The 25,308-nt window shown below is 38.2% G+C and overlaps 1 protein-coding gene across 3 annotated transcripts in view; it reads left to right on the forward strand.

Annotated features, from left to right (window-relative positions):
• The window catches only part of LOC126481132 (laminin subunit gamma-1-like), a 338,089-nt gene that overhangs the window by 149,783 nt on the left and 162,998 nt on the right, over positions 1-25,308 (forward strand). For all 3 annotated transcript variants that reach the window (XR_007587516.1, XM_050104679.1, XM_050104680.1), the window contains exons 4-6: positions 1,471-1,696; positions 10,889-11,148; positions 18,080-18,249. Coding sequence is in view for 2 of the 3 variants with exons in the window: in XM_050104679.1 (XP_049960636.1) it covers positions 1,471-1,696; positions 10,889-11,148; positions 18,080-18,249 (656 nt within the window). In the remaining variant the exon portion in view is untranslated. The remainder of the gene's footprint in view (positions 1-1,470; positions 1,697-10,888; positions 11,149-18,079; positions 18,250-25,308) is intronic.

Here is a 25,308-nt window from a genome sequence, read left to right on the forward strand (position 1 = left end):
TTGATTTGGGCTGCAAGTGGCTCGAGGGCCGCAGTTTGACGACCACTGCTCCAGCATGTAGAACTTATCAGAAAAACAAGATAACATACTACAAGAAATATTTACAAACACAAACAAATACGCTAATGTACCTTCCACAGATTCTAAATAAAATGGCCCTCATGGACGCTCGTCATAGTAACACCTAAATGTTCAGTACACTAAAGTTCGTTGCAAATTCATCCTAGTCTTCTTGTTTACTATTGATATCATGTCGTCAATTTCTTTGCTTTCTCGAAGTCAGTGTAAATGGAAGCAACAGTTGGTCGTCGTGTTCTGTACAGCAGCTGACTCACTCGCAATGAATGCCATTGACTGGATCGCTGGCCCCTGACTGCACTCTGTTTGGCCGCTGCATGTTTGACTGCCCTCTTTTTTAATTGTTGTTCATTCCCAGCCCCTACAGGAAGAACGGGCTGTTCGATTATGACCCACTGACGATCAAAGGGACTTTTCAGGCAAATACGAGGTGAGCAAGTAGTGAGGCAGAAGGAACCCCAATGGCGAACATTTGGGATGGGTTTCCAGTTTCGACAGTCACTTTGCAGTCGAGGGAAACCACCCGAAAAACTAGGTCACAATTTAATTATGAGGCGAAACATTTGAGACAAAAAAAAAGTGATGGATAATGTATGAGAATTTTTATTTGGTCATATATATACTAAATTAAGTTGATAACTTGGTTGCCGGGCGAGATTATCCGAGTGGTCTAATACACTGCAGTCATGGACTGTGCGGCTGGTCCCAGCGGAGGTTGGAATCCTCCCTCGGGCATGGGTGTGTGTGTCTGTGTCTGTCCTGTGGATAGTTAAGGTTAAACAGTGTGTAAGCTTAGGGACTGATGACCATAGCAGTTAACTCCCATAAGATTTAACACACATTTTTTTTTGATAACTTGGTTGACATGTGAACTGTGGAGCCTGCCCTCTGTTTCAAGTATAGCATGCCAGCGCCAGTAATTTGCAATGAGACATTGTCGCTGGAGCTGGCATTTGTTGTCAATACGAACAATCATCTATTAGCTGTGAGACAGTGCCAGGTAGAAATTTAAAACTAGTACCAAACGTTGAAATGCTTCTGCTGATATTATAAATTCTGTTGCTATGTGAGTTAAATAGTGTTTACAATTGTGGTAATTTGTTTTTATATTATGATGAGGGACCAGTTAATAAATGAATCGTGCTATCCCTTACTATGAAAATATATACATTATCATGAATCATTGTGTAAAGTGTAAAATCATTATTGACAAGCTTTAGTAATACTGTCAGACTGGACTAAGTTTCTGGCTTAGAAATGTGTTGACTGACTGTTGGGTATGGTTAGAGCTCTGAAATCAATAACTGTTTTAAACATAAATTGAACTATTCTAAAGCATTTGGCAAAAAATTAAAATGTCATTGCCCTCAAAATTTTCTTCTTTTTTTTCAGGATCAAAGAGTCAGCAGTGCAATAGTCAGGGACAGTGTATATGCAAGCCTGGAGTAACTGGTAACAAATGTGATAAATGCAGAGACAATTATTATGACCTCTCAAATGAAGGATGCAAGCCATGCATTTGTAATGAAGCTGGGAGTGTTGCTAATAAGTCTACATGTGACCCAGTCACAGGTTTGTGTAACTGCAAGGAAAATGTTGAGGGAGATAAATGCCACAGGTATTATATGCATACTAAAATGTTGATAATAAAAATACACGTAAACTGTAGGCCTTGCAGTTAAATTGCTATACAGATATTTAGACAGCAGGAATTCAGTAAACTGGAAATTGGTTTCTATTGTCATATATTGTAAGAGATCTGTTTTTGCATTAAAATGATTACCAGCTGAAAATATTATGATGAAATAACTTGATATGAAATGCATGCTGTGTGCACATTAATGAAACTATTTTCATGAAGTATCTATTAAAGTTATTTTACATTCATGTCATACATTGTCATAGAAAGATGAATTAAAAATTTTTGGGTTCTTTTCATACGTGCAGCTAATTCTCAATATTTGAAAACAAATCCATCTGTATGCTCTGCTTATTTTTGTTCACTTTGTCTCTTGGCTATAAATAGTATGTTGTTGGAGGGATTTGGTACAATTAAATAGTGATACAATGTTGCTGTGAAGGAAATTTAAACAACACAATGATCATCACAGGAGGGGCAGCAGACCTTTCACAACACCGGTTTTCTGTGTAACAATATTTACCCCATGGAGATGTAACTCAATTACTGTAGCTAAATGAAATCTTGGTCATTTAACTATATGCTGCATCCATAACGGAAACATGGTAGTAGTCAGAACATCAAAAAGTGCTAATAGAACAAAAATTTTGTGAAAACAATATGTAAGAGAAAAAAAAACTATTCAAAGCCACAGTTTATTTCGGGCTAAAACTACCATGTCTGATAGCTGTATGGTATTGTGTATAAGGATTATAAATACAGGGTGCCACACAAAAAATTGGGCATGAGCCCTAGACAGCTCATTGCTGCCTGCCAACTGTCATGTATTGTTTTGAAGCTGTTGCTTGTCGTAGCTTACTAGTTATTTCTTTATCATCTAATTATTACATGTTTAACTATTTTTTGTTGTATTTGCTCATGGTGGGCAACAGTTTGTATGTAACTGGGAGCAGTCTGTACTCGAGGCTGGTTTTTTTGTGTCCACAGTAATAAACTCATAAATACATAATTTTACAAATGTATACTCATCAATTACAATAATTTTATGATTAGCACTTCACATAGTTAGTGGAAGTACAAAATATTATTCAGTGGGACTTCTTTGACCTTCATGTGTCACTAGTGTTACCACTTTTGTACATAAGTGACTTACAAAAACAAAGCATTGAGGATGACAAGGAGTATACAGTTATGCTGTGCCTTGTATTAAATGCAGCTACCAAGTGTGTCACTTTAATAGTTATAAATGTTCAACAGAAGAGATAAACCCAGGTATACACAAATTTCACAAAGGACCTGCCAGTGTTGATCCAAATGGGCAATGTAGTCTCCTGCAGAGGGAGGCATTGGTTAGGCAAGTGAAAAATTGTTGCACTACCTCCTACACTTCTGGAGAGTCCAAGAATGATGACTCAGATATCATAGATAAAGATTGTTTTTGCAGATACTTTAACATGGCAGTTGAAGTCCATACCACTGAGCAAGTAGTGTACTGAGGGACTTGGACGAAAGGGAAAAAAGTTTAGAAGGAGTGCAGAAACAAAAAGAATAAGATCAGTAATATGAAGTGCAGCAAGCTGAGGCATGAGAGAATAGAAGGGACAGAAACCACAGTTTCTCCCCCTCCTTTCATTCACTTGTGGAGTTTTTTTGTGATTATGTGGACACATCGAAGGAATGGTACTGGAGAAATGATGAGGTAGACGCTTAGACAATATGGAAAGTAGGGAGACACGTATTAATTGGTTGATGAAAACAAATGTGACACTAGATGTAGTATATGACAGGGTACAGGAAGACCATAAACGAAATTAAGAAATTCCGACATCAAATGAACAGAAAAAAATAGGGAATATCTTTCCCTTAGCTCCCAAAGCTCTCCCTTAATTCTGAGGAAACACACTACATTCGGTTATGTACAACAAATAGTCATGCCAACTGTTGTGATAGCAGTGCACAGGAATCAGTAAATTGGACAAAATGTACCAAAGTTTTGGTCATGTATATTTATAAAAACTTGAACTGGAAGAAACATTCTACTGATCTTCTCAAAGAATTAAGTTCAGCTATGTTTACTCTTCATACAATTGCTAGGTTCAGAAACAGGTGAATTAACCTCCCGATATTTTGCATATTTTCATTCAATAATGTCTCATGGAATAATTTTCTAGCGTAACTCAACACTTAGAAAGAAAATGTTGATTGTTCAAAAGCAAGCAGTAAGAATAATACGTGGTATACACCTGCGGTCATCTTGTGGATATGTCTTCAAGGAGTCAGGCATTTTAACTGCAGCATCACAGTACAACAGCCTAGTATCATGTAGGGCCCCCGCAACCACTCAGAAGTGCTGCAGCATGATATGTCATGAACTTGACTAATGTCTGAAGTAGTACTGGAGGGAACTGACACCATGAATTTTGCAGGGCTGTCCATAAATCTGTAAGAGTATGAGGGGGTGGAGATTTCTTCTGAACAGCATGTTGCAAGGCATTCCAGATGTGCTCAATAACGTTGATGTCTGGGGTGTCTGGTGGCCAGTGTAAGTGTTTAAATGCAGAAGAGAGTTCCTGGAGCCACCTTGTAGCAATTCTGGATGTGTGGGATGTCACATTGTCCTGCTGGAATTGCCCAAGTCCATCGGTATGCACAATGGACATGAATGGATGCAGGTTATCAGACAGGATGCTTGCATGTGTGTCACCTGTCAGAGTCGTATCTAGACATATCAGGGGTACCATGCCACTCCAGCTGCACATGCCCCATGCCATTACAGAGTGTCCACCAGCTTTAAGAGTCCCCTGCTGACATGCAGGGTCCATAGATTCATAAGGTTGTCTCCATACCCATACATATACACCCGCTCAATACAATTTGAAATGAGACTCATCTGACCAGGCAACATGTTTCCAGTCATCAACAGCCCAACATCGGTGTTGACAGACCCCGGCAAGACGTAAAGCTTTGTGTTGTGCAGTCATCAAGGGTACATGAGTGGTCCTTCAGCTCTGAAAGCCCATATCATTGATGTTTTGTTGGATAGTTTGCTCACTGACAGTTTTTAATGGACCCTGCATTGAAATCTGCAGCAATTCACAGAAGTGTTGCACTTCTGTCACTCTGAATGATTCTCTTCAGTTGTGGTTGGTTCCATTCTTGCAGAATCTTTTTCCAGCCGCAGCAATGTGGAGATTTGTTGTTTTACTGGGTTCCTGATTTTCATGGTACACTCGTGAAATAGTTGTAGGGGAAAATCCCCACTTCATTGCTACCTCAGAGGCGATGTGTCTCACACTTAAGTGCCGACTATAATACCACTTTCAAACTGACTTAAATCTTGATAACCTGCCATTGTAGTAGCAGTAACCATTCTAACAATTGTGCCAGACACTTGTTGGTCTTATATAGGAGTTTCTGATCACAGTGCCATTGTTGTTGTTGTTGTTGTTGTTGTTGTTGTTGTCTTCAGTCCTGAGACTGGTTTGATGCAGCTCTCCATGCTACTCTATCCTGTGCAAGCTTCTTCATCTCCCAGTACTTACTGCAACCTACATCCTTCAGAATCTGCTTAGTGTATTCATCTCTTGGGTTCCCTCTAAGATTTTTACCCTTCACGCTGCCCTACAATGCTAAATTTGGGATCCCTTGATGCATCAGAATATGTCCTACCAACCGAACCCTTCTTCTAGTCAAGTTGTGGCACAAACTTCTCTTCTCCCCAATTCTATTCAATACCTCCTCATTAGTTATGTGATTTACCCATCTAATTTTCAGCATTATTCTGTAGCACCACATTTCGAAAGCTTCTATTCTCTTCTTGTCCAAACTATTTATCGTCCATGTTTAACTTTCATACATGACTACACTCCATACAAATACTTTCAGAAACGACTTCTTGACACTTAAATCTATACTCGATGTTAACAAATTTCTCTTCTTCAGAAACGCTTTCCTTGCCATTGCCAGTCATATCCTCTCTACTTACACCATCATCAGTTATTTTGCTCCCCAAATAGCAAAACTCCTTTACTACTTTAAGTGTCTCATTTCGTAATCTAATTCCCTCAGCATCACCCGACTTAATTTGACTACATTCCATTATCCTCGTTTTGCTTTTGTCATTGTTCATCTTATATCATCCTTTCAAGACACTGTCCATTCTGTTCAACTGCTCTTCCAAGTCCTTTGCTGTCTCTGACAGAATTACAATGTCATCGGCCGAACCTCAACGTTTTTATTTCTTCTCGATGGACTTTAATACCTACTCCGAATTTTTCTTTTGTTTCCTTTACTGCTTTCTCAATATACAGATGGAATAACATCAGGGACAGGCTACAACCCTGTCTCACTCCCTTCCCAGCCACTGCTTCCCTTTCATGCCCCTCGACTCTTATAACTGCCGTATGGTTTCTGTACAAATTGTAAATAGCTTTTTGCTCCCTGTATTTTACCCCTGCCACCCTTAGAATTTGAAAGAGAGTATTCCAGTCAACATTGTCATAACCTTTCTCATAGTCTACAAATGCCAGAAATGCAGGTTTGCCTTTCCTTAATCTGGCTTCTAAGATATGTCGTATGGTCAGTATTGCCTCACGTGTTCCAACATTTCTGCGGAATCCAAACAGGGCTTCTCCGAGGTTGGCTTCTACCAGTTTTTCCATTCGTCTGTAAAGAATTTGTGTTATTATTTTGCAGCTGTGACTTATTAAACTGATGGTTCGGTAATTTTCACATCTGTCAACACCTGCTTTCTTTGGGATTGGAATTATTATATTCTTCTTGAAGTCAGAGGGTATTTCGCCTGCCTCATACATCTTGCTCACCAGATGGTAGAGTTTTGTCAGGACTGGCTCTCCCAAGGCCGTCAGTAGTTCCAATGGGATGTTGTCTACTCCCAGGGCCTTGTTTCGACTCAGGTCTTTCGTTGCTCTGTCAAACTCTTCACGCAGTATCGTATCTCCTATTTAATCTTCATCTACATTCTCTTCCATTTCTATAATATTGTCCTCAAGAACATCACCCTTGTATAGACCCTCTATATACTCCTTCCACCTTTCTGCTTTCCGTTCTTTGCTTAGAACTGGGTTTCCATCTGAGCTCTTGATATTCATACAAGTGGCTCTCTTTTCTCCAAAGGTCTCTTTAATTTTCCTGTAGGCAGTATCTATCTTACCCCTAGTGAGATAAGCCTCTACATCCTTACATTTGTCCTCTAGCCATCCCTGCTTAGCCATTTTACATTTCCTCTTGATCTCATTTTTGAGATGTTTGTATTCCTTTTTGCCTGCTTCATTTACTGCGTTTTTATACTTTCTCCTTTCATGGATTAAATTCAATATTTCTTCTGTTACCCAAGGATTTCTTCTAGACCTCTTTCTTTTACCCACTTGATCCTTCACTACTTCACTACTTCATCCCTCAGAGCTACCCATTCTTCTTCTATTGTATTTCTTTTCCCCATTCCTGTCAATTGTTCCTTGATGCTCTTCCTGAAACTCTGTACAACCTCTGGTTTAGTAGTTTATCCAGGTCCCATCTCCTTAAATTCCCACCTTTTTGCAGTTTCTTCAGTTTTAATTTACAGTTCATAACCAATAGATTTTGGTCAGAGTCCACATCTGCCCCTGGAAATGTCTTACAATTTAAAACCTGGTTCCTAAAACTCTGTCTTACCATTATATAATCTATCTGATATCTTCTAGTATCTCCAGGATTCTTCCATGTATACAACCTTCTTTTATGATTCTTGAATCAAGTGTTACCTATGATTAAGATATGCTCTGTGCAAAATTCTACCAGGCGGCTTCCTCTTGCATTTCTCTCCCCCAATCCATATTCACCCACTATGTTTCCTTCTCTCCCTTTTCCTACTCTCGAATTCCAGTCACCCATGACTATTAAATTTTCGTCTCCCTTCACTATCTGAATAATTTCTTTTATCTCATCATACATTTCACCAATTTCTTCATCATCTGTAGAGCTAGTTGGCATATAAACTTGTACTATTGTAGTAGGCATGGGCTTCATGTCTATCTTGGCCGCAACAATGCATTCACTATGCTATTGGTAGTAGCTTACCCGTACGCCTATTTTTTATTCATTATTAAACCTACTCCTGCATTACCCCTATTTGATTTTGTATTATAACCCTGTATTCACCTGACCAGAAGTCTTGTTCCTCCTGCCACCGAACTTCACTAATTCCCACTATATCTAACTTCAACCTGTCCATTTCCCTTTTTAAATTTTCTAACCTACCTGCCCGATTAAGGGATCTGACATTCCACGCTCCGATCCGTAGAACGCCAGTTTTCTTTCTCCTGATAACGACGTCCTCTTGAGTAGTCCCCGCCCAGAGATCCGAATTGGGAACTATTTTACCTCCGGAATATTTTACCCAAGAGGACGCCATTATCATTTAACCATACAATAAAGCTGCATGCCCTCGGGAAAAATTACGGCTGTAGTTTCCCCTTGCTTTCAGCCGTACGCAGTACCAGCACAGAAAGGCCGTTTTGGCTAGTGTTACAAGGCCAGATCAGTCAATCATCCAGACTGTTGCCCCTGCAACTACTGAAAAGGCTGCTGCCCCTCTTCAGGAACCACGTGTTTGTCTGGCCTCTCAACAGATACCGCTCTGTTGTGGTTGCACCTATGGTACTGCCATCTGTATCGCTGAGGTACGCAAGCCTCCCCACCAATGGCAAGGTCCGTGGTTCATGGGGGTAGGGACAGTGCCATATTCTGCCTGTTTACATTTCTCTGTATTTGAATATGCATGCCTATACCAGTTTCTTTAGCACTTCAATGTGTTTGCTAATGAAATTTGTCACAAGTAATCCATCACAGTTTGAGAATAATAATGATGTTCACACCTATAACATTAGATGGAAAAGATAGCCATTATTACCCATCATTAAATGTGGCAGTGACTCAGAAATGAGTTCGATGTGTAGCAAAAAATGTTTTTGATTATTTGCCCAATAACATAAAATGTCTGACAGGCAGCAAAGTAAGTTTTAAATTTAACCAAAAATCATTTCTTCTGGACTACTCTGTTTGATGGATGAATTTCTATTAAAAAACTGTTTTTCTAGATTTTGTGTGTGTGTGTGTGTGTGTGTGTGTGTGTGTGTGTGTGTGTGTTTGTGTGTCAGTCAGTGTATATCTCCTTGTAAACTGACTTGTTTCACATCATTTTGAGAAAAGCATTGTTCAAATGATCTATGGAACATGTAACGTACTAACTGAGAGAGAGACTCCAAAGCAATAAGGAAATACTGGTCTGAATAGTTTTATGGCTATAAAGATCCTGCAAGAATGGAATCAACGACAAGTATTACACTTTATTTGTATTAATTACACTAAATAATGAAATCACTGGACTCTCACAGTAGCAGTATGCTCAGACACAAAGAACTTAAGACAAAAGTGATAATTTGATGTAATTTTGATATCAAAGGTAAGTCACTGCTTCAATGCTTGCACTCAAACTTGTGTTGACTCCGTATGTATCCAGGTCTCCACAGTCTCACTTTATGGCAGAAGCTGTATAACCATGAAAAAACTTCTGTTTGAACTGAAAAATCCCTTTAGAAATTGATGAATAATTTCACACCACAGTAACTGGATGTTACCTGGATTTCTTGCTCACCTCCCAGCATATTTACTCCTTAATGATTTTTGATGCTGATTATAAAAAACAGTTTCAACTGGACTTTGATATACACATTTGCAATACAAAATACAAAAATAATTTTCATCTAGACTTTTCTTTCTTGCCCAGTTTTCAGAATGATGTTACTTACTCTAGTGGTAATATATTCAATGAATTCCCATCTAACATGAAGCAAGAAGCTGGGAATCCCTACCAAATACAAAACAAAATTAAAAGCATACCTCATTCATAGTTCTTTGAACAAATTATTAGAATATCTAGTCAGGGGCCGAAAGGTTCTGTTAACTACAAGACAAGTAGCAATGTTTGTTATAAAGATGTGCAACAAGTGATAAAGTACCATAAATAGGATTCAGTATTTATAGACGAAAAAAATATTTTCTTTGAGAAAAAGCATTATAATGAAGCAAATGCTAAGCTACTAATAACAAACAACAGTTGTATTCTAAAACTGAGGAGGCAGCAACTTTTTTCAGAGCAGCAGCTTCATTACTAATTTATTCCATTAAATTTAGATGATGTAAGCATGAATACCATTTAACAGTAGAGTGATAGTTTATTGTTAATAATGTATATGGCAGTTTAAGTTTCTGTTATATCTATGTCCTTTGTTGATGTGTGCTTTGATTCTATTTACATCCCTCCTTGATAGGACCTCCAGAACACAATGAATGAATGAATGAATGAATGAATGAATGAATGAATGAATGAATGAATGAATGAATAAATAAGCAGACACAATTTGTTAAAAGTGACAGTGACTAAAGAAGGCTAGCCTAAAATAATTTTTTTCCACTTTTCAATCTGAATACCAACTGAGTTTTTCATTGTTAAACTTTTTATCATCTTTGCCAAACTTGTGCAACCCAACACTTGCCTTCATTCACTTATGTCCATAATGAGTTTTTTACACATATTTTATTGTGAATCTTAACTTTCTAGCATATTTTTTAAGCTTTCTTTTTTTGCCATCAGATTTGTTCTCGTAACTGCAAGGATTTAATATATAAGATGCGTAAGTCATAAAAATTAATCTCATTTCTTTCCTACCTGTTTTTGTGGCATTGACTTTGATACCTAAACAGTTACTACATATACGTCCATGTGTTTTCTGTGTTGTTGCTTTCATGGCAGTCTAAAACTGAAAGAAGGTTGCAGCTTTTACTCAGATACAGCTTCTGAATTATACATTTTTCAAAATTAAAAATTATTGTTTGTGTAATAATGTTTTATTCTTAACTGTTATGTGTTATTTCTAATCAGTCACCTCTTAATAAATCACAAATACCATAGTTCCTTCCTTGGGTCAGAGCAGTTGGTATCTTTGTACTTTAGTTAACTAATTTAGAAAAGTATGTGTGTCTCTTGTTAAAAGTGAAAAAAAGTTCAGTTCCAGTATGGAAATAGTGTTATGGGAGAATTATCTTAAGATGACAGAATGTTTTAATGCAAGTTGCTATGTTAGCATAAAATATTATTTTTACATTTAACAGGTGTATATATGGATATTTCAATCTTGATGAAAAGAATATATTTGGCTGCACACCTTGTTTTTGTCATGGTCATTCAATGGATTGTGAAAGTGCTCAAGGATATTCAAAATCAGTCATCAAAAGCACTTTTGAATATGATGCAGAAGGCTGGAAAGCAGAGGATCATGATGGGTTTCCTGTAAAGATAAAATATGATGCAGACATCCAGGCTATAGGAATAAATGCTTCACAGGGTGAACCAGTAACATTCATAGCCCCAGGTACAGAAACTTTTTTACTACTGCTGCTGCTGTTGCTGGCTTCACAGTACCTTACTCCCCATCTAGCCAATCTCTCCCTCTTTCAACTATGCACTTATAAGATATGTTACTCCAATATTGGCAGTTTAAATATAAGAATTAAAAACAAAAATGGTGAATGGTCAATTGACATTTATTTACATATTAGATATGTATTTAGCTTTGTAGGTCATCACCATCACTGGGTGACACTGGACGGTTATCATGCAGGAAAACACCAGTAAATGGGAGGAAGGATAATTTTACAAAAATTTTAAACTACATTTGGCTGGAAACAGCAAGTAATTTACAGAGAACATGAACATGCGATATGAAAGTACTAAGAGTTATACAGTATTCGGTGGCAAACTGTAAACTAAGTTTGGCATCAGATTGAATGCATGGAAGTACAGAATAGTACACAGAACTGTACATGAAATTCTTTATAAATATGTAAGCATTTTTAATGAAAATAATCAATTTTTGAAAATATAATGTAATTGCATAAATAAAAAATCTACGCACCAAGTAGCAGCAGGGAAATACACATATGAAGATATTAAAGTTTGCTTGCTTTTGGAGCCTGTGGCTCCTTCTGGCAGAAGGGTTGCAGGGGAAGGAAGATGGGTTAAGGGAAAGGACCAGTGAGATTTAGGAAGAGGGATGGATTTTGTAAAAGTCACCTAGAGCTCTGGGTCAGTAGAGGCTAACTGGACAGGGTGTTAAGGAAAGGCAGATTTTTTTCTATTAATACATTCTTCCTTCCTTTTGGAAGGACCTATCTGAGTTCAACTATTTTTGTCCATGACAGTGGATAATCATAACTTTGGTAACCTGTCAAAGGTTACTGTGGTAGCATGGAAGACAGAGAGATAAATCAGAACTCTAGTAGAAATGGAGCACTAAGTTTAAGAATATAAATATGCATGCAGAATTATTCTTGTAAAGAAAAATAAGCAGTTTGAAGAGTTCTCACTACCTGCCAGAGCTTTGTCATCCTCAAATGATTGCTATACATAAAAAACTGTTTACTCGAAAGTGTAATATTTTATTTATTTTATACTTTGTCATGAGATGAGTAAGTTGAGTCAGATTTTTTTTACTCATGATTGTTATAGAGCAGCCACTTTGTTTAGTAGTGTGAACTAGTATTATCATCACTTTACTACATGTATTACATAGTTTCCAAATTTCTCACTAGCAACTCAAGACAAGTAGACAGATGATCATGCATACACAACATTGGACATCTAGAAAGATGATCTGAATATTTAGAAGACAGGTATACTATGGTATTACATTCTTTTCTTACTATGCAAGAAGCTATAGATATGTGATCCTTAACACTGTATTCAAAAATTTTTGGTTTATAAGTCTTTGTGTTTGCAACTGAGTTGTCAATTTTCCTTTCACAATAATTTAACAATGTCCCTGTTTGTTCTCAACAGGTATAAAGCACAGATTTCTTTTCTCACTGTCTGGTCTCCAAAATGTGAATGGTATATGCTACAAGCCACCTTAGCAATTTTTTCCCAGTGCCTTTGAACAATAATACAGTCAACAGAAATCCACATCCGACAGAAAATTGATGCTAAAATGTAAAGAAGTTACAGAAAAAATGCTATAAGACAGACCTCTTCACTAAAAGGGCTCTTAATAGGTATTTAGCTATAAGCAGAGAGTGAGCACTCAGATGTGATTTAAGTAAACTAGGTGTTGGACTTCTCACTTTGCTGCCCCTGTTGATTAAATTATCGGTCACTCTAATCTTGACTGGGTTATTCATTAAACTGTCCAACAGTCCGCCCCCGGTAGCTGAGTGGTCAGCGTGACAGACTGTCAATCCAAAGGGCCCGGGTTTGATTCCCAGCTGGGTCGGAGATTTTCTCCGCTCAGGGACTGGGTGTTGTGTTGTCCTAATCATCATCATTTCATCCCCATCGACGTGCAAGTCGCCGAAGTGGCGTCAAATCGAAAGACTTGCACCAGGCGAACGGTCTACCCGATGGGAGGCCCTCGTCACACGACATTTCATTTCAACTGTCCAACAGATTCATTGTCTGTGCCATAATGTTGGTATTGATACACCAACAGAAACGTGTTGGATTATGTTGATGATACAGTTATAGTATGGCCACGTGGAATGCACTAAAATAATGATTTTCTAGGACATTATTCCATGTTTAAACAGACCGTTGCAGAGAAAGGCTACGAAACATGTGTATGTGTAAACCCACTTTGCATGCTGTGACCCATCACATCCACCACAGAGATGTTCTGATCATGCTGTGACAGAAACAAAACCTTGCTGAACATCTCCAGCAGCTAAGGGATGTTTTGAAAAAGGACAGTTACTTAGAACAACAGATTAAGCAAACTGACACCATCTCCAGGTGGCACTGATACCAGTGAAGAAGCAGCTGGGATCACAAACAATCCATATGCTGACACTGTTCCATGGAAGATTGGGAAAATGCTTTGAAAATGTTGTTTCAAATGTATATCAGTCCCTCCCATGAAATTGAAAGATATACCGTACTATGTTGCATGAAAGAAAATCTAAGACTCTGAAAACTGGGTGTAAATCATATATAGTACTAATGTGGCATGTCTTATGTCGGACAGACGATAAGAACTATTGAATAAAAATGTATGTAACACAAGCATTACACCAACTCACATAGCCAAGTAAACCAGATATGAAGATAGTCGCACTGTGAAGAAGGCAACAAATTTATGGAACAGTGTAATGAAAGAGGCAATTGAGATTAGAGTGGTGGGTGATTTAACCAGGAATCAGCAGAAACAAAGGTTTTAGGTTAAGTGTGCAATCCAGCACTCAGTTTTGTTTAAATAATGCACAAGAACATCTCAAAGCTCTTTCTTTGCACACAGATAAATCCCCACAAGGAAGTTTTTTAATAAAGGATTTTGTCTTATTGCAGTTCCCTCACTTACACCTTTTCTATGCCCTTGGTGTAATCTTTTTGTTGGATATGAATTTTTGTTGAGTGTTTTATTTTTTAATGGCACAACCAAACAATCATTTTGGTAGTGTGTGGTGCATACATCTACATCTATACTCAGCAAACCACTGTTTGGAGTTCACAGTGAGTAATAAGGTCAGTGCTCAACTCCTTTCAAAGACAACTAGAGACATTTTCAAAACACCACAAAGATAAAATGACTGCTTGGCTATAAAAAACTTGTAAAGCAACTATAGACTTGGTTACATGCAGAAAGTGTATCAAAATCAGTTAATATCTGTGATCCTAGCTATGCCTTGATGCCTCAGGATGTGTTCTGTCAACCTATCTCTTTTATTCAGTTTGTTTCCTATTGCAATAAGTTCTGAGCTTAAAGACCATAAATTATATAAATGCTTCCACTAGTTGTACAAAATCTCTCTGAACATGTATTTGAAAGCAAGTTGTATGACATGTTGCTTGTCCATAATGTTCTGTGACTTGGGGGGCTACACTTCGTAATGTAGTGGTATAATGCCAATAGCTGATCTACTGTACTTTTGTATATATTAATATCTGTAGGTGTTTTGTGTTGTCTATTGCTGTGATGGTCCAACAACAATATTCAATGAAAATAGCAACTCATCTTAAAAAGCAAAATAAAATATTTACAGATAGGTGGTTTAGTTAAGGTTTTTGCATGCTCTGTGGGTCATATTGTGGTGTCACTGCCAGACACCACACTTGCTAGGTGGTAGCCTTTAAATCGGCCGCGGTCCGTTAGTATACGTCGGACCCGCGTGTCGCCACTATCAGTGATTGCAGACCGAGCGCCGCCACACGGCAGGTCTAGAGAGACTTCCTAGCACTCACCCCAGTTGTACAGCCGACTTTGCTAGTGATGGTTCACTGACAAAATACGCTCTCATTTGCCAAGACGATAGTTAGCATAGCCTTCAGCTACGTCATTTGCTACGACCTAGCAAGGCGCCTTTATCAGTTGCTATTGATATTGTAAATAATGTACAGACAAGAGCTACGTTCAACATTAATGGATTAAAGTTAATTATTCCACCAGTTACCTCCTTTTTTCTGAAGTCTAAATTCCTTGTCCTGTTCCAGACCTCACACCAGCCTGCATGACCTTAAACGCGTGCCTTTCGGCTTCCTCCATTTATACGGGTTGGCTCTCCTGCCAGCCCACAACACATATTTCCAAACTTGCTATGAAGTGAAATGTGTCAGTAGGTCTACAAATAAGATACATTCTCCCTGTGAAAACATGGCTACATAATGGCCTTTTTTACATAAGTGGACTTTTTGGAAATTAATCTTAATCTACAATAAAATTTGATAAATGTAACTCAGTCACGTACTGATAACTATTCAGAAATTCTTGTATGGAGCGAAACTTGTCAAGTAGAAAATATTTCAGTTTATTTCTAAAACTTTCATGATAGATATTTCAGCACCTTTATTTTACAAGGTAGGTGGCCATGGTAGTCTAGTGGGTAGAGCACTAGACTCAACTTTGGAGGTCATGGGTTAACCCAGGAAAGAGACAGTGATCTTTTCCCTTTCCAATCCCTCCAGGATGACCTCAGGTCCACTCAGCCTATATCAATTGAGTACCACGGATTTTTCCCATGGTCAAAAGATGACCAGGGTAATGGGCCCAGTGAAGAAAGGCTGCGTTCTGCATGGAGTAAGGCCAATAGCCTGCTCTCAATCTTACACCACAGACTTTAGTGTTCTTTTTATCTGCATACTTTGCAATTTTTTAATGCAAGCTTAGAGTTAGTTGTGGATGGTGGAAGGTATTTTTGTCCATAGTGTTATATTTGCTCCTGATTCTCACAACTGAGCATTGTTAGTACACTGGACTCACATTCAGGAGAGTGGCATGGCTTAGAGTTAGTTGTGAATGGTGGAAGGTATTTTTGTCCATAGTGTTATATTTGCTCCTGATTCTCACAACTGAGCGTTGTTAGTACACTGGACTCAAATTCAGGAGAGTGGCATGGTAAATCCTTGTTTGGCTATCCTGATTTAGGTTTTCCACGATTTCCCTAAATCACTTTAGAAAAATGTTGGTGTGATACCTTTGAATGGGCATGGCTAATTTCCTTCAAATAATCCAATCTTGTGCTACATGTGTAATGATGTCACTGTTGACGGGACATTAAACCCTAATCTTCCTTTCTTTCTTTGTTGTGATTCTCACAGCTTCATAAGAGAGTATTGTGAGGCTATTGTTAATATGTCATCCTTTCAACCAGTTGCCTGTATGACGTTTGACAGCTGAAATTAGAAATTGTGCTTACAGCAAATTTCTGTGAAATGAGTAATTTGTGTTTGATTAGTGAACTGCCCTGAAAATGATTCCATGTCACATCAATGAGTGGAACTATGCAAAGTAAGCTATTTAGTATAGAATCATGTTGATGAAAGAACTCAACACAATATTACCTGAGGAGAATATTACTTTCATAATTAATGACTGGACTGTGCTAGTGTTGACGTACACTGATTGGAGACTAATCTGAAATTATTTGATTGGATTGATGAAATGCTTGCTGACACAATTCTGTTGCTTGCATTCAAACTGTTCAGTTGCAAGACACTATTCTTCATAAAAGAAAGGTGGAAAAACACTGTTGAACATCTGTAAGGTATGTAGTAGTCTGGAAAATATATAGATGGAAATGTAAGGTTTCACACCGTGAGCACCTGGGGCAAACGTTACCAAATACATACTTCTGTATTTATATGATTGCAGGAAATGTTACTCAAAAATTTCATCCATACATGAGTTTATTTTCATTACTCAAAATGGGTGCAAAAATTGTAGGTCAGCAGATTTTGTCTGCAATTGTACTGCATTTCAGAAATTACAAGATGTTCTGCCTGGATTGTTTTCACATTTCTTTATATACAATTGCAATTTTTACCATTTTGAAGTGATAACTTACTTTGAAGTGTGCCAAGCATGTTCATTACTGGGACATGGTCTTCATTTCAACAGTATTTACATGCTTAATGCTGTATGAATAAGAATAATCAAGAGTCCTTTGCACCTATAAAAGAGGACACTGTGTTTTGTATTATAATTCCTACTGAATTGATGTAAGTACTGTACACTTATCACATGTTTCCATTTCTGAAATCAGTAAGATCGATGAAATTATTGGTATTGAAATTCCTCTCGCAACACACAGAAGCTGAAAAACCAAGGAATAATGAATGATTGACAACAACATCTTCAGCACATTGAAAAACAGGCTGAAGGAATTGTTTTAGGAAGTTCCAGAAAAGTATGAAGACCTTAGAGCTGCCTAACATAATCTTTAACACTTTTGAGATGGCTCATGAGTCTCACTCAACCACTGGCATGTTACAGTCATGTAGTATTATTTTACATTATAACAAAAGTTTGAAAAAAGAAGAGGATGAATTATGATAGGAGGAATTTCCTCTTCACATGAAAAATAACAGCTCCACAGAAATTGTAGAGAGATATAACTAATCCTTTAAAGAAACTTAACTGTGGAAACCCATGCTTTAGGATGATGCTGATGATGATAATAATAATAATAATAATAATAATAATAATAATAATAGTAATAGTAATAATAGTAATAATAATAATAATAAGAATAATGCATGTAATAACCAAAAAGCCTTTGATATTTGTCTGGGCAGGGTATTGCTTGCAACATTCGAAGGTATAATACACAAAGAAAAATTTCTGTATTTAACCTGTCTAGAAGGTAATACATGATTTTTTTATCATATTGCAGAAAGCAGAATATTAAAACTAATGATCTTAAACTTGAAGCACACAAATAACTTTCACCTATATGTTTGTAAGGCATGTAATATATGTTGCTTAGATCATTGTATACATTGAGGTAAAAATTACGATCACTGAAACCAATTTTCTTCAGACAGATTTTTAGGTGACCAGCGAGCAAGCTACAACCAGCTGTTTTCTTTCAAGCTTTGGTTGCTGGAAGATGGCAAAGACATGACATTTGGCGAAATAATTATTGAAGGCGCTGGAAAAATTCTTAAACAGGTTATCTATGGAAACTCAATTCCTACATCAGCAGCACCTGTAAGTCACTAACAACAAAGTTTAACATTTTTGTATATATCTTAGAATATCAAGAAATATGAAAAAATGCAATGATACATATGACATGAGTAATTTTCTTACAAGACCATGACAATCTAACATCATTGCTCTTTGCAAACTCTGAAATGCATGACACACACACACACACACACACACACACACACACACACACACACGCACCTGCCACAAAAATGTAACACTTTATTCAAGTAAAAGTACAATGGTAAAATGTTATATTCTCTTTGAGTGAGATACTAGTAAAAGTGACAGTAAAATCTGCACAGATTAGACCTACTACCTCAGTCCCAGATTATAGCGGAGCAGCACAACAGCGCAGAGTGTAGCTGCATGTCAGGCAGCTACCAGAGCACTACTTCACTCCCGGGTACAGTGAGGCAGGGAGTGGTGCGGCAGCCAGCAGGTTCGCTTGACTGCATGGACAGCAAACACGCAAGCCAGCCAAGCTGCAGTCTTTTTGAAACCATTATAAAGAAACTACTTCGTGAAAAATTTCGATTCTAATGCATCTCAAAGTTTTACTCATCAACTTTATGATGAACTGCTTGTTGTTTTGTTAATGGTCATAGTTATTGTAATATTTTAAAATTAAGTAACCTACTGCAACAATTTCGAAAAGTTCGCATTGAAAAATATTATAATAGACGTTGGGAGACATGGGAAGGAAAGGAAAGATGATAGATTTTATTCTTCTTGTGTATTTTACTCAATGCAAGAAGGGGATATTAATATACCTCAAGACCATCCACTACTAAATACATCAATTGGATTGCCTTTTGCATTCATTGGAGATTAGGCATATCCATTGTTGAGGCATTATTTCAAGTATTAACAGTCAGTGTGTTTTAGATCCATGAAAAGAATATTTCAACAAATGCTTTTCCAGACCATGATGATTAATAGAACGTGCTTTTGGAATAATGAGCACTAGGTGGAGCAAATTTTGGAAGCCAGTAGAAACTTCAGCATAATTTGCTGAAAACATTGTGAAATTTACATGTTCTCCACAATGCTCATTGACCTACAAGGATCCTTGAGTGTTGAGCAGAATACAGTAGACATCAAGCATTCTGTGCAAGGCATTTATCACACAGGATGAAACTCTAATAGATCTTCAACTGAAGCTGTCCAAATGAGATGGTTTTGAAAATAAAACATGATTTTCAGATATTTCTCAGCTATGCTACTTCAACTTTATTACTGCCTCTCATTTTAGGACAGTGAAAGAAATGAGAGATTAATGAAATGCATTCTGTACTTATGGTCTGTAATTCTGCTGCCACATCATCACATAACTTGCCCAAAAAGAATCAGTAGTGATGATAGTTGTCTTGGTGGACTCACAAAGGGTGCCAAGTAAAGACAGGTGCTATCAAAGCTTTTGCTGATATCATTTTCTCAACAGCGCAACAAAAGAAACATGAGCACCTGCAACAGTTCTGACACTGCTACCCACAGCGAAAGCCGAATTCTGCTGGCATTGCCCGACCACTGTCAGAGTCGCTCAAATGCTCTGGTCACTGCTCCCAGAAACAGGCTTGTTTGATTTGCTCAGTGCTACTCTGCTCTGTGCTGCTCCACATGCAGTGCCACTATAATCACTTGCACTGACATGCGCTGGTTTGTTATGTGATCGCTGCCCTGCTCGCCGTGCCACACTGCTCCACTCTTGCCACACAGCTCCACTATAACTGCAGCCTAAGGGGGGCACAAAGGCCTCTTGTAATCAAATTCTTTTATTGGTCATAAGAGGACATATTACATCAGCTATTTTGAAACTTTCTGAGATGTCAAACATTATGGGAAGATATGAGAGAGGTACTGGTTGAAGTAAAGCAGTGAGGGCACACTGGGAGCCGTGCCTGGATAGCTGTCAGTAACAAAAAATCACCCATGAAAGGTGAAGTACATGGTAGGAATCTTGATCTATCACACAGTTTTAATATATCAGGATGTTTCAAAACAATGTGCACACTGCTGCAGAGTGAAAGATTATTCAAAATTTAGCTTTGATAGCAACTTAGACTTTCCATGATTTTGAAGGCACTCCTTTTGTAGAGATGAAAATGAGTTTGTACTTATAAAGACACATCTGTATGCCTAAGCATTTGACAACAATATGAAATGGATAGACACATAGATAGATACTCACAACATAGAGGAAGCACTGAGTGGCGGGCAGGCTCATGGAAATAAGATTGCTGGATCTAGCAGTGTTTTTTCAGTAAGCCTGCCTGCCACTCAATGCCTCCTCTATGCAGTGAGTAGCATTCTACTGCTTTTATTCCATCCCAGATTTTCTATTATTTAAGTATTTGACAATTTAGATCAGTGAGCGAACAAATTCAGGAAAGATTTTTCTTCTTAAATGACTTGTGTTTGTGTCTCTTTGTGTTCTTCAAGTATAATGTGTACAGAATTAATTTTTCTGTCCATGCATTTGAAAAGCTAACATAAAGGTATCTTTGATTTTTCCCGACTAAAAAATTAGCTCGCTCAACTGTGTTCATTTGAAGACCTCAATAACCAACTCCCTTACCAGGTAGTGAGTTCACTAAGGAGTAGATGTTTAGAGGCAGCATTCAGCACTATTGATTTTGACTATACTATCAGCTTTCATTATGGGAAAAAAATATCCAAGCTGTACCCAAAGTCAAGGATGTGTTCCAGGTCTGGCACTTTTCTCATGGAAATTGTTCAAATGGTGCAAATGGCTCTAAGCACTATGAGACTTAACATCTGAGGTCATCAGTCCCCTAAACTTAGAACTATTTAAACTTAACTAACCTAAGGACATCACACACATCCATACCTGAGGCAGGATTTGAACCTGTGACTGTAGCAGCAGCGGGGTTCCAGACTGAAGCGCCTAGAACCTCTCGGCCACAGTGGCCAGCAGAAATTGTTCTATTCTTCACTTAAAGAGCTGTCTATGAAGATGTCATCATTAAATTCAATAAGTAATAAGTATGGATTGCACATACAAATGAAGATATGGAGCAGTAAGGCTTTACCTAGTATGAAAGATGAGTCTCTTTAGATTCTTGTGATTTTTTTCTGTTATTGGTGTCTCAGGTTTCTTATTTGAAACTTCATAATAAATTATACAGGCTGGCCAAAATAAAAGTAACCTGGAAAATGTTCATAAAGTAACACAAAACAAGTTACCCTAGTCAATGAAAACAAAAACTGTTCTTTAGAGAAGATACTTGAAAGGACTACCATTTCTGTTGGAACATCATTCAGCTTTCTTGTCTGGAACTGGTGTGTGCACTCACAGGACATGAGATTTACATAACAAACTCTATAGCAGCAAGAACAACTAAATGGTTCAAAATAAAGTATTGTACTTAGCTTTTGTGGCATTGGTCTCCTCTAAGTTGAAAATGCATTATCTTTTCTTCCAAGGTCCTCTGAAATATCATTTAGATTAAGTTTAATATCCACAGTTGCCTCTAAAATAAAAACACTGGCCATAAAATCTGTTACAGATGTACAGGATAGTGGGAGCAATTTTAAGGGAGGGTATCTGGACCAATAGAATCCTCTGAAACTTTGAAGAGAACCTTGCAGGGTTTTATCGTTGATAAAAGTGTCTAAAACCTAGGGAAACAACTAACTGCTTGAAAAGTTGACCATTACAGACAAAATCCTGAGGATGGCATGGTAATGCAGAAGAAGATCATGTTAGCAGGTCGAAGGTCAGCAAACAGGAGAGAGAAGCAATCACACTTCGCTCCCCAGGTACTTGCATCTGCTGCACCACATGATTCCCTCTCATGCTCTTTTTGGCCAGGGATGAGTGAGGTCCATTCTAAGCATCCCCTGATCAGCAATCATGACTGTGTGAACAGCAACAGGTCAGCTGCATCTTCCAAAGTCATCAATAGGTTGTGAACAGTCTTCACAGCATCTCAACTTGAAGTAAAGGAATGGAAGTCCCCAATAAAATTTTTAAAATGTACTCCCCCCACCCACCTACCCCCTCCAAGCAGGTGGTTCCTATACAATCCTCGATATTCCACTGGAGTCAGTTATTGGCGTTAACAAAAATGATTAGACGTTGAGACTCCCTCGGACAGTCAGTGCAGGAATGGAGCCTTACGAATGAAGGGGTGGGGGGAGGGGGAAGTTGGAAGTTATTATAGTACCATATTCCATTGAATTAGTAGGGTGGATCTACAAGTTTGGTAAAAGTTGTACAGTTTTACAATGTTTATGTTTTTTTTAGTCTTTCTTATCAGTCCAGAAATGTTGATGAGCTCAAAGTGATGGCCTTGCTGTGTCTTGCCTTATGCATACAGTTGAAAGACCTACACAACTGCTAAGAGGGGCAATGTACAGTAGCAGTGGGCAGTGTGTTGTGTGTGAGGTGGGGGCCAGCAGTGCAAGGTACGCTGTGGTGCTGCAGAGGTTTGTGGTGTGTGATGCATTGATGCCATCCCTTGAAATGTCTCCAGAACTGCAACACTCTATCCAGTGGGTATTAGTGGGATGCCAAGGGGTAGTGTTTAAATATGAAAGGGGTTGAGTATAGTAGGGGTTTTTCTCTTTAGATTGCATCACTTCCACAAGTGATGTAACAAAGTTACTAATAAGAGAACATTAAAGTAGTTCTATTTGCTGCCATTGCAAGTCGTGGAGTTACAGCTGAAGTTATGTTTGAAAGTAAGCACTATCCATGAGATACAATGTCACTGATATAAAACATAACAAACCCATTAAGGAAAGTTCACTTCATATGAATAAACTCATAGCTATCTATACCGACGTTGGGTGGGAGGGGCATGCTAAACAATTGTTGTAGGTACCTGGTGGCTGGCTCTCAGATACAACTATTTGACATGTTTTGCAAAGGCTTTTACAATAACCTTTTCATAAATGTTCATATGTGAGACAGAGTGGCTCAATCAATTGTCATGAGTGCATACTTCTAAAGGTAAGTCAGGTAAATACAGTAGAAATAAATTCAAAATCATGTTGAAGAGGTATTCCGTTAGTGCGGACAATTTAAAAAGAGAGAGAGTGATGATGTTACACTGGGATTTGTTAAACAGAAAACCACTACCCATAAAAGTAAAATGTTAATTTTCAGGAACAAATGTATCCCTGTAGCAGAGTAGGGTGACAGTTAAAGACATGGTAAGGACTGCAGCCTCCTATTACTGACGGGGATGAATGTAGATGACTGTAATGCAGTCAAAATTTCAGGAGACAGGAGTTTAGTCAATTCTGCCAATATAATAAGTGTCTCACAATTAGATCTGTCTATTCAGATCATTAAGTCTGAACACAAATAGTTCTTTGTCTTGTGGCAGCACTGCAAATTGGCAAACATTAGGTTGGAATACATTTGTCGGTCGTTACTAACAGTCGGCATCTGGGAGGCTTACAGGTAGGGTTCAGTTTCGAGTATCAGTGATTGGTACATAAAGAAGTAAAATATGAAACGGTAACAACCACATATTTGACTGGGGGTTATGCTAACTGATTTGGCACTAGCCTTAGGGAAAGGCCAGAGAAGAAATTTGACTGTGGAGGGAATGTGCAGGGAACCAACAGGGATTATTTTTGAATAGGGTTAGGAAAGGAGATTTTCTGTCCAAACCATAGCTTCACAGTCAATCTTTGTATTGTGTACTACATGAGATAGCTGACTTGTACCAGAGTGGAAACAGGGCTTCAGGAAATGTGTAAGTTAGAAGGCTGAGACTGGCTAGTTCTTTGTGGGTCAGGTGGGGTTGGGAGCTAGGTGAGGTACCAGAGCTTTCACATAACCAACCAGAAGCAACAATGGAGGCCCTTAATATTTTTCCAAGGACAAGTACACAGATCAGTAGCCAGAAACATAGTTTTAGAAAGTAAGTACATAAACTTTTAATGATGACACAAGTGTGCATAGTGAGACATGCATCAGGATATGCTATATCCATGGAAGCTGCGTGTGGAGGTATGCAAATGTTTAACAGGGCACCAACATTAATGCAATGCTGAAAATGATATAGCTCTAGTCATCACAAAGATTCAATGGACATCTTTTCTACATTTGAAATAGTTGTTCATCCAGGCATCTGGGGTTGTTCATAGTTTACCTATGTGGTCACCCCAGGAAAGATGCTCTTGAATGATGGTGAGCAGAAAAACAGTGGAGCTTCACCTCAAGATCAGTGAGGGCTTGTGCCCAATGTTAACAACATAGTTAATAGTGTTAGCTGCATACCAGATAGCTCACTCGGAAAAAGTTCACCCTCACAACAGAAGGCGTTTGATACAGTTCGCCACAGTCGTTTAATGAATAAAGTAAGAGCATATGGACTATCAGACCAATTGTGTGATTGGATTGAAGAGTTCCTAGATAACAGAACGCAGCATGTCATTCTCAATGGAGAGAAGTCTTCCGAAGTGAGAGTGATTTCAGGTGTGCCGCAGGGGAGTGTCATAGGACCGTTGCTATTCACAATATACATAAATGACCTTGTGGATGACATCGGAAGTTCACTGAGGCTTTTTGCAGATGATGCTGTGGTGTATCGAGAGGTTGTAACAATGGAAAATTGTACTGAAATACAGAAGGATCTGCGGCAAATTGACGCATGGTGCAGGGAATGGCAATTGAATCTCAATGTAGACAAGTGTAATGTGCTGCGAATACATTGAAAGATAGATCCCTTATCATTTAGCTACAAAATAGCAGGTCAGCAACTGGAAGCAGTTAATTCCATAAATCATCTGGGAGTACGCATTAGGAGTGATTTAAAATGGAATGATCATATAAAGTTGATCGTCGGTAAAGCAGATGCCAGACTGAGATTCATTGGAAGAATCCTAAGGAAATGCAATCCGAAAACAAAGGAAGTAGGTTCCAGTACACTTGTTTGCCCACTGCTTGAATACTGCTCACCGGTGTGGGATCCGTACCAGATAGGGTTGATAGAAGAGATAGAGAAGATCCAACAGAGAGCAGCGTGCTTCATTACAGGATCATTTAGTAATCACGAAAGCGTTACAGAGATGATAGAT

The sequence above is a fragment of the Schistocerca serialis genome, chromosome 5 (genome assembly GCF_023864345.2).
Source record: "Schistocerca serialis cubense isolate TAMUIC-IGC-003099 chromosome 5, iqSchSeri2.2, whole genome shotgun sequence".
Taxonomy (NCBI): Eukaryota; Metazoa; Arthropoda; class Insecta; order Orthoptera; family Acrididae; genus Schistocerca; species Schistocerca serialis.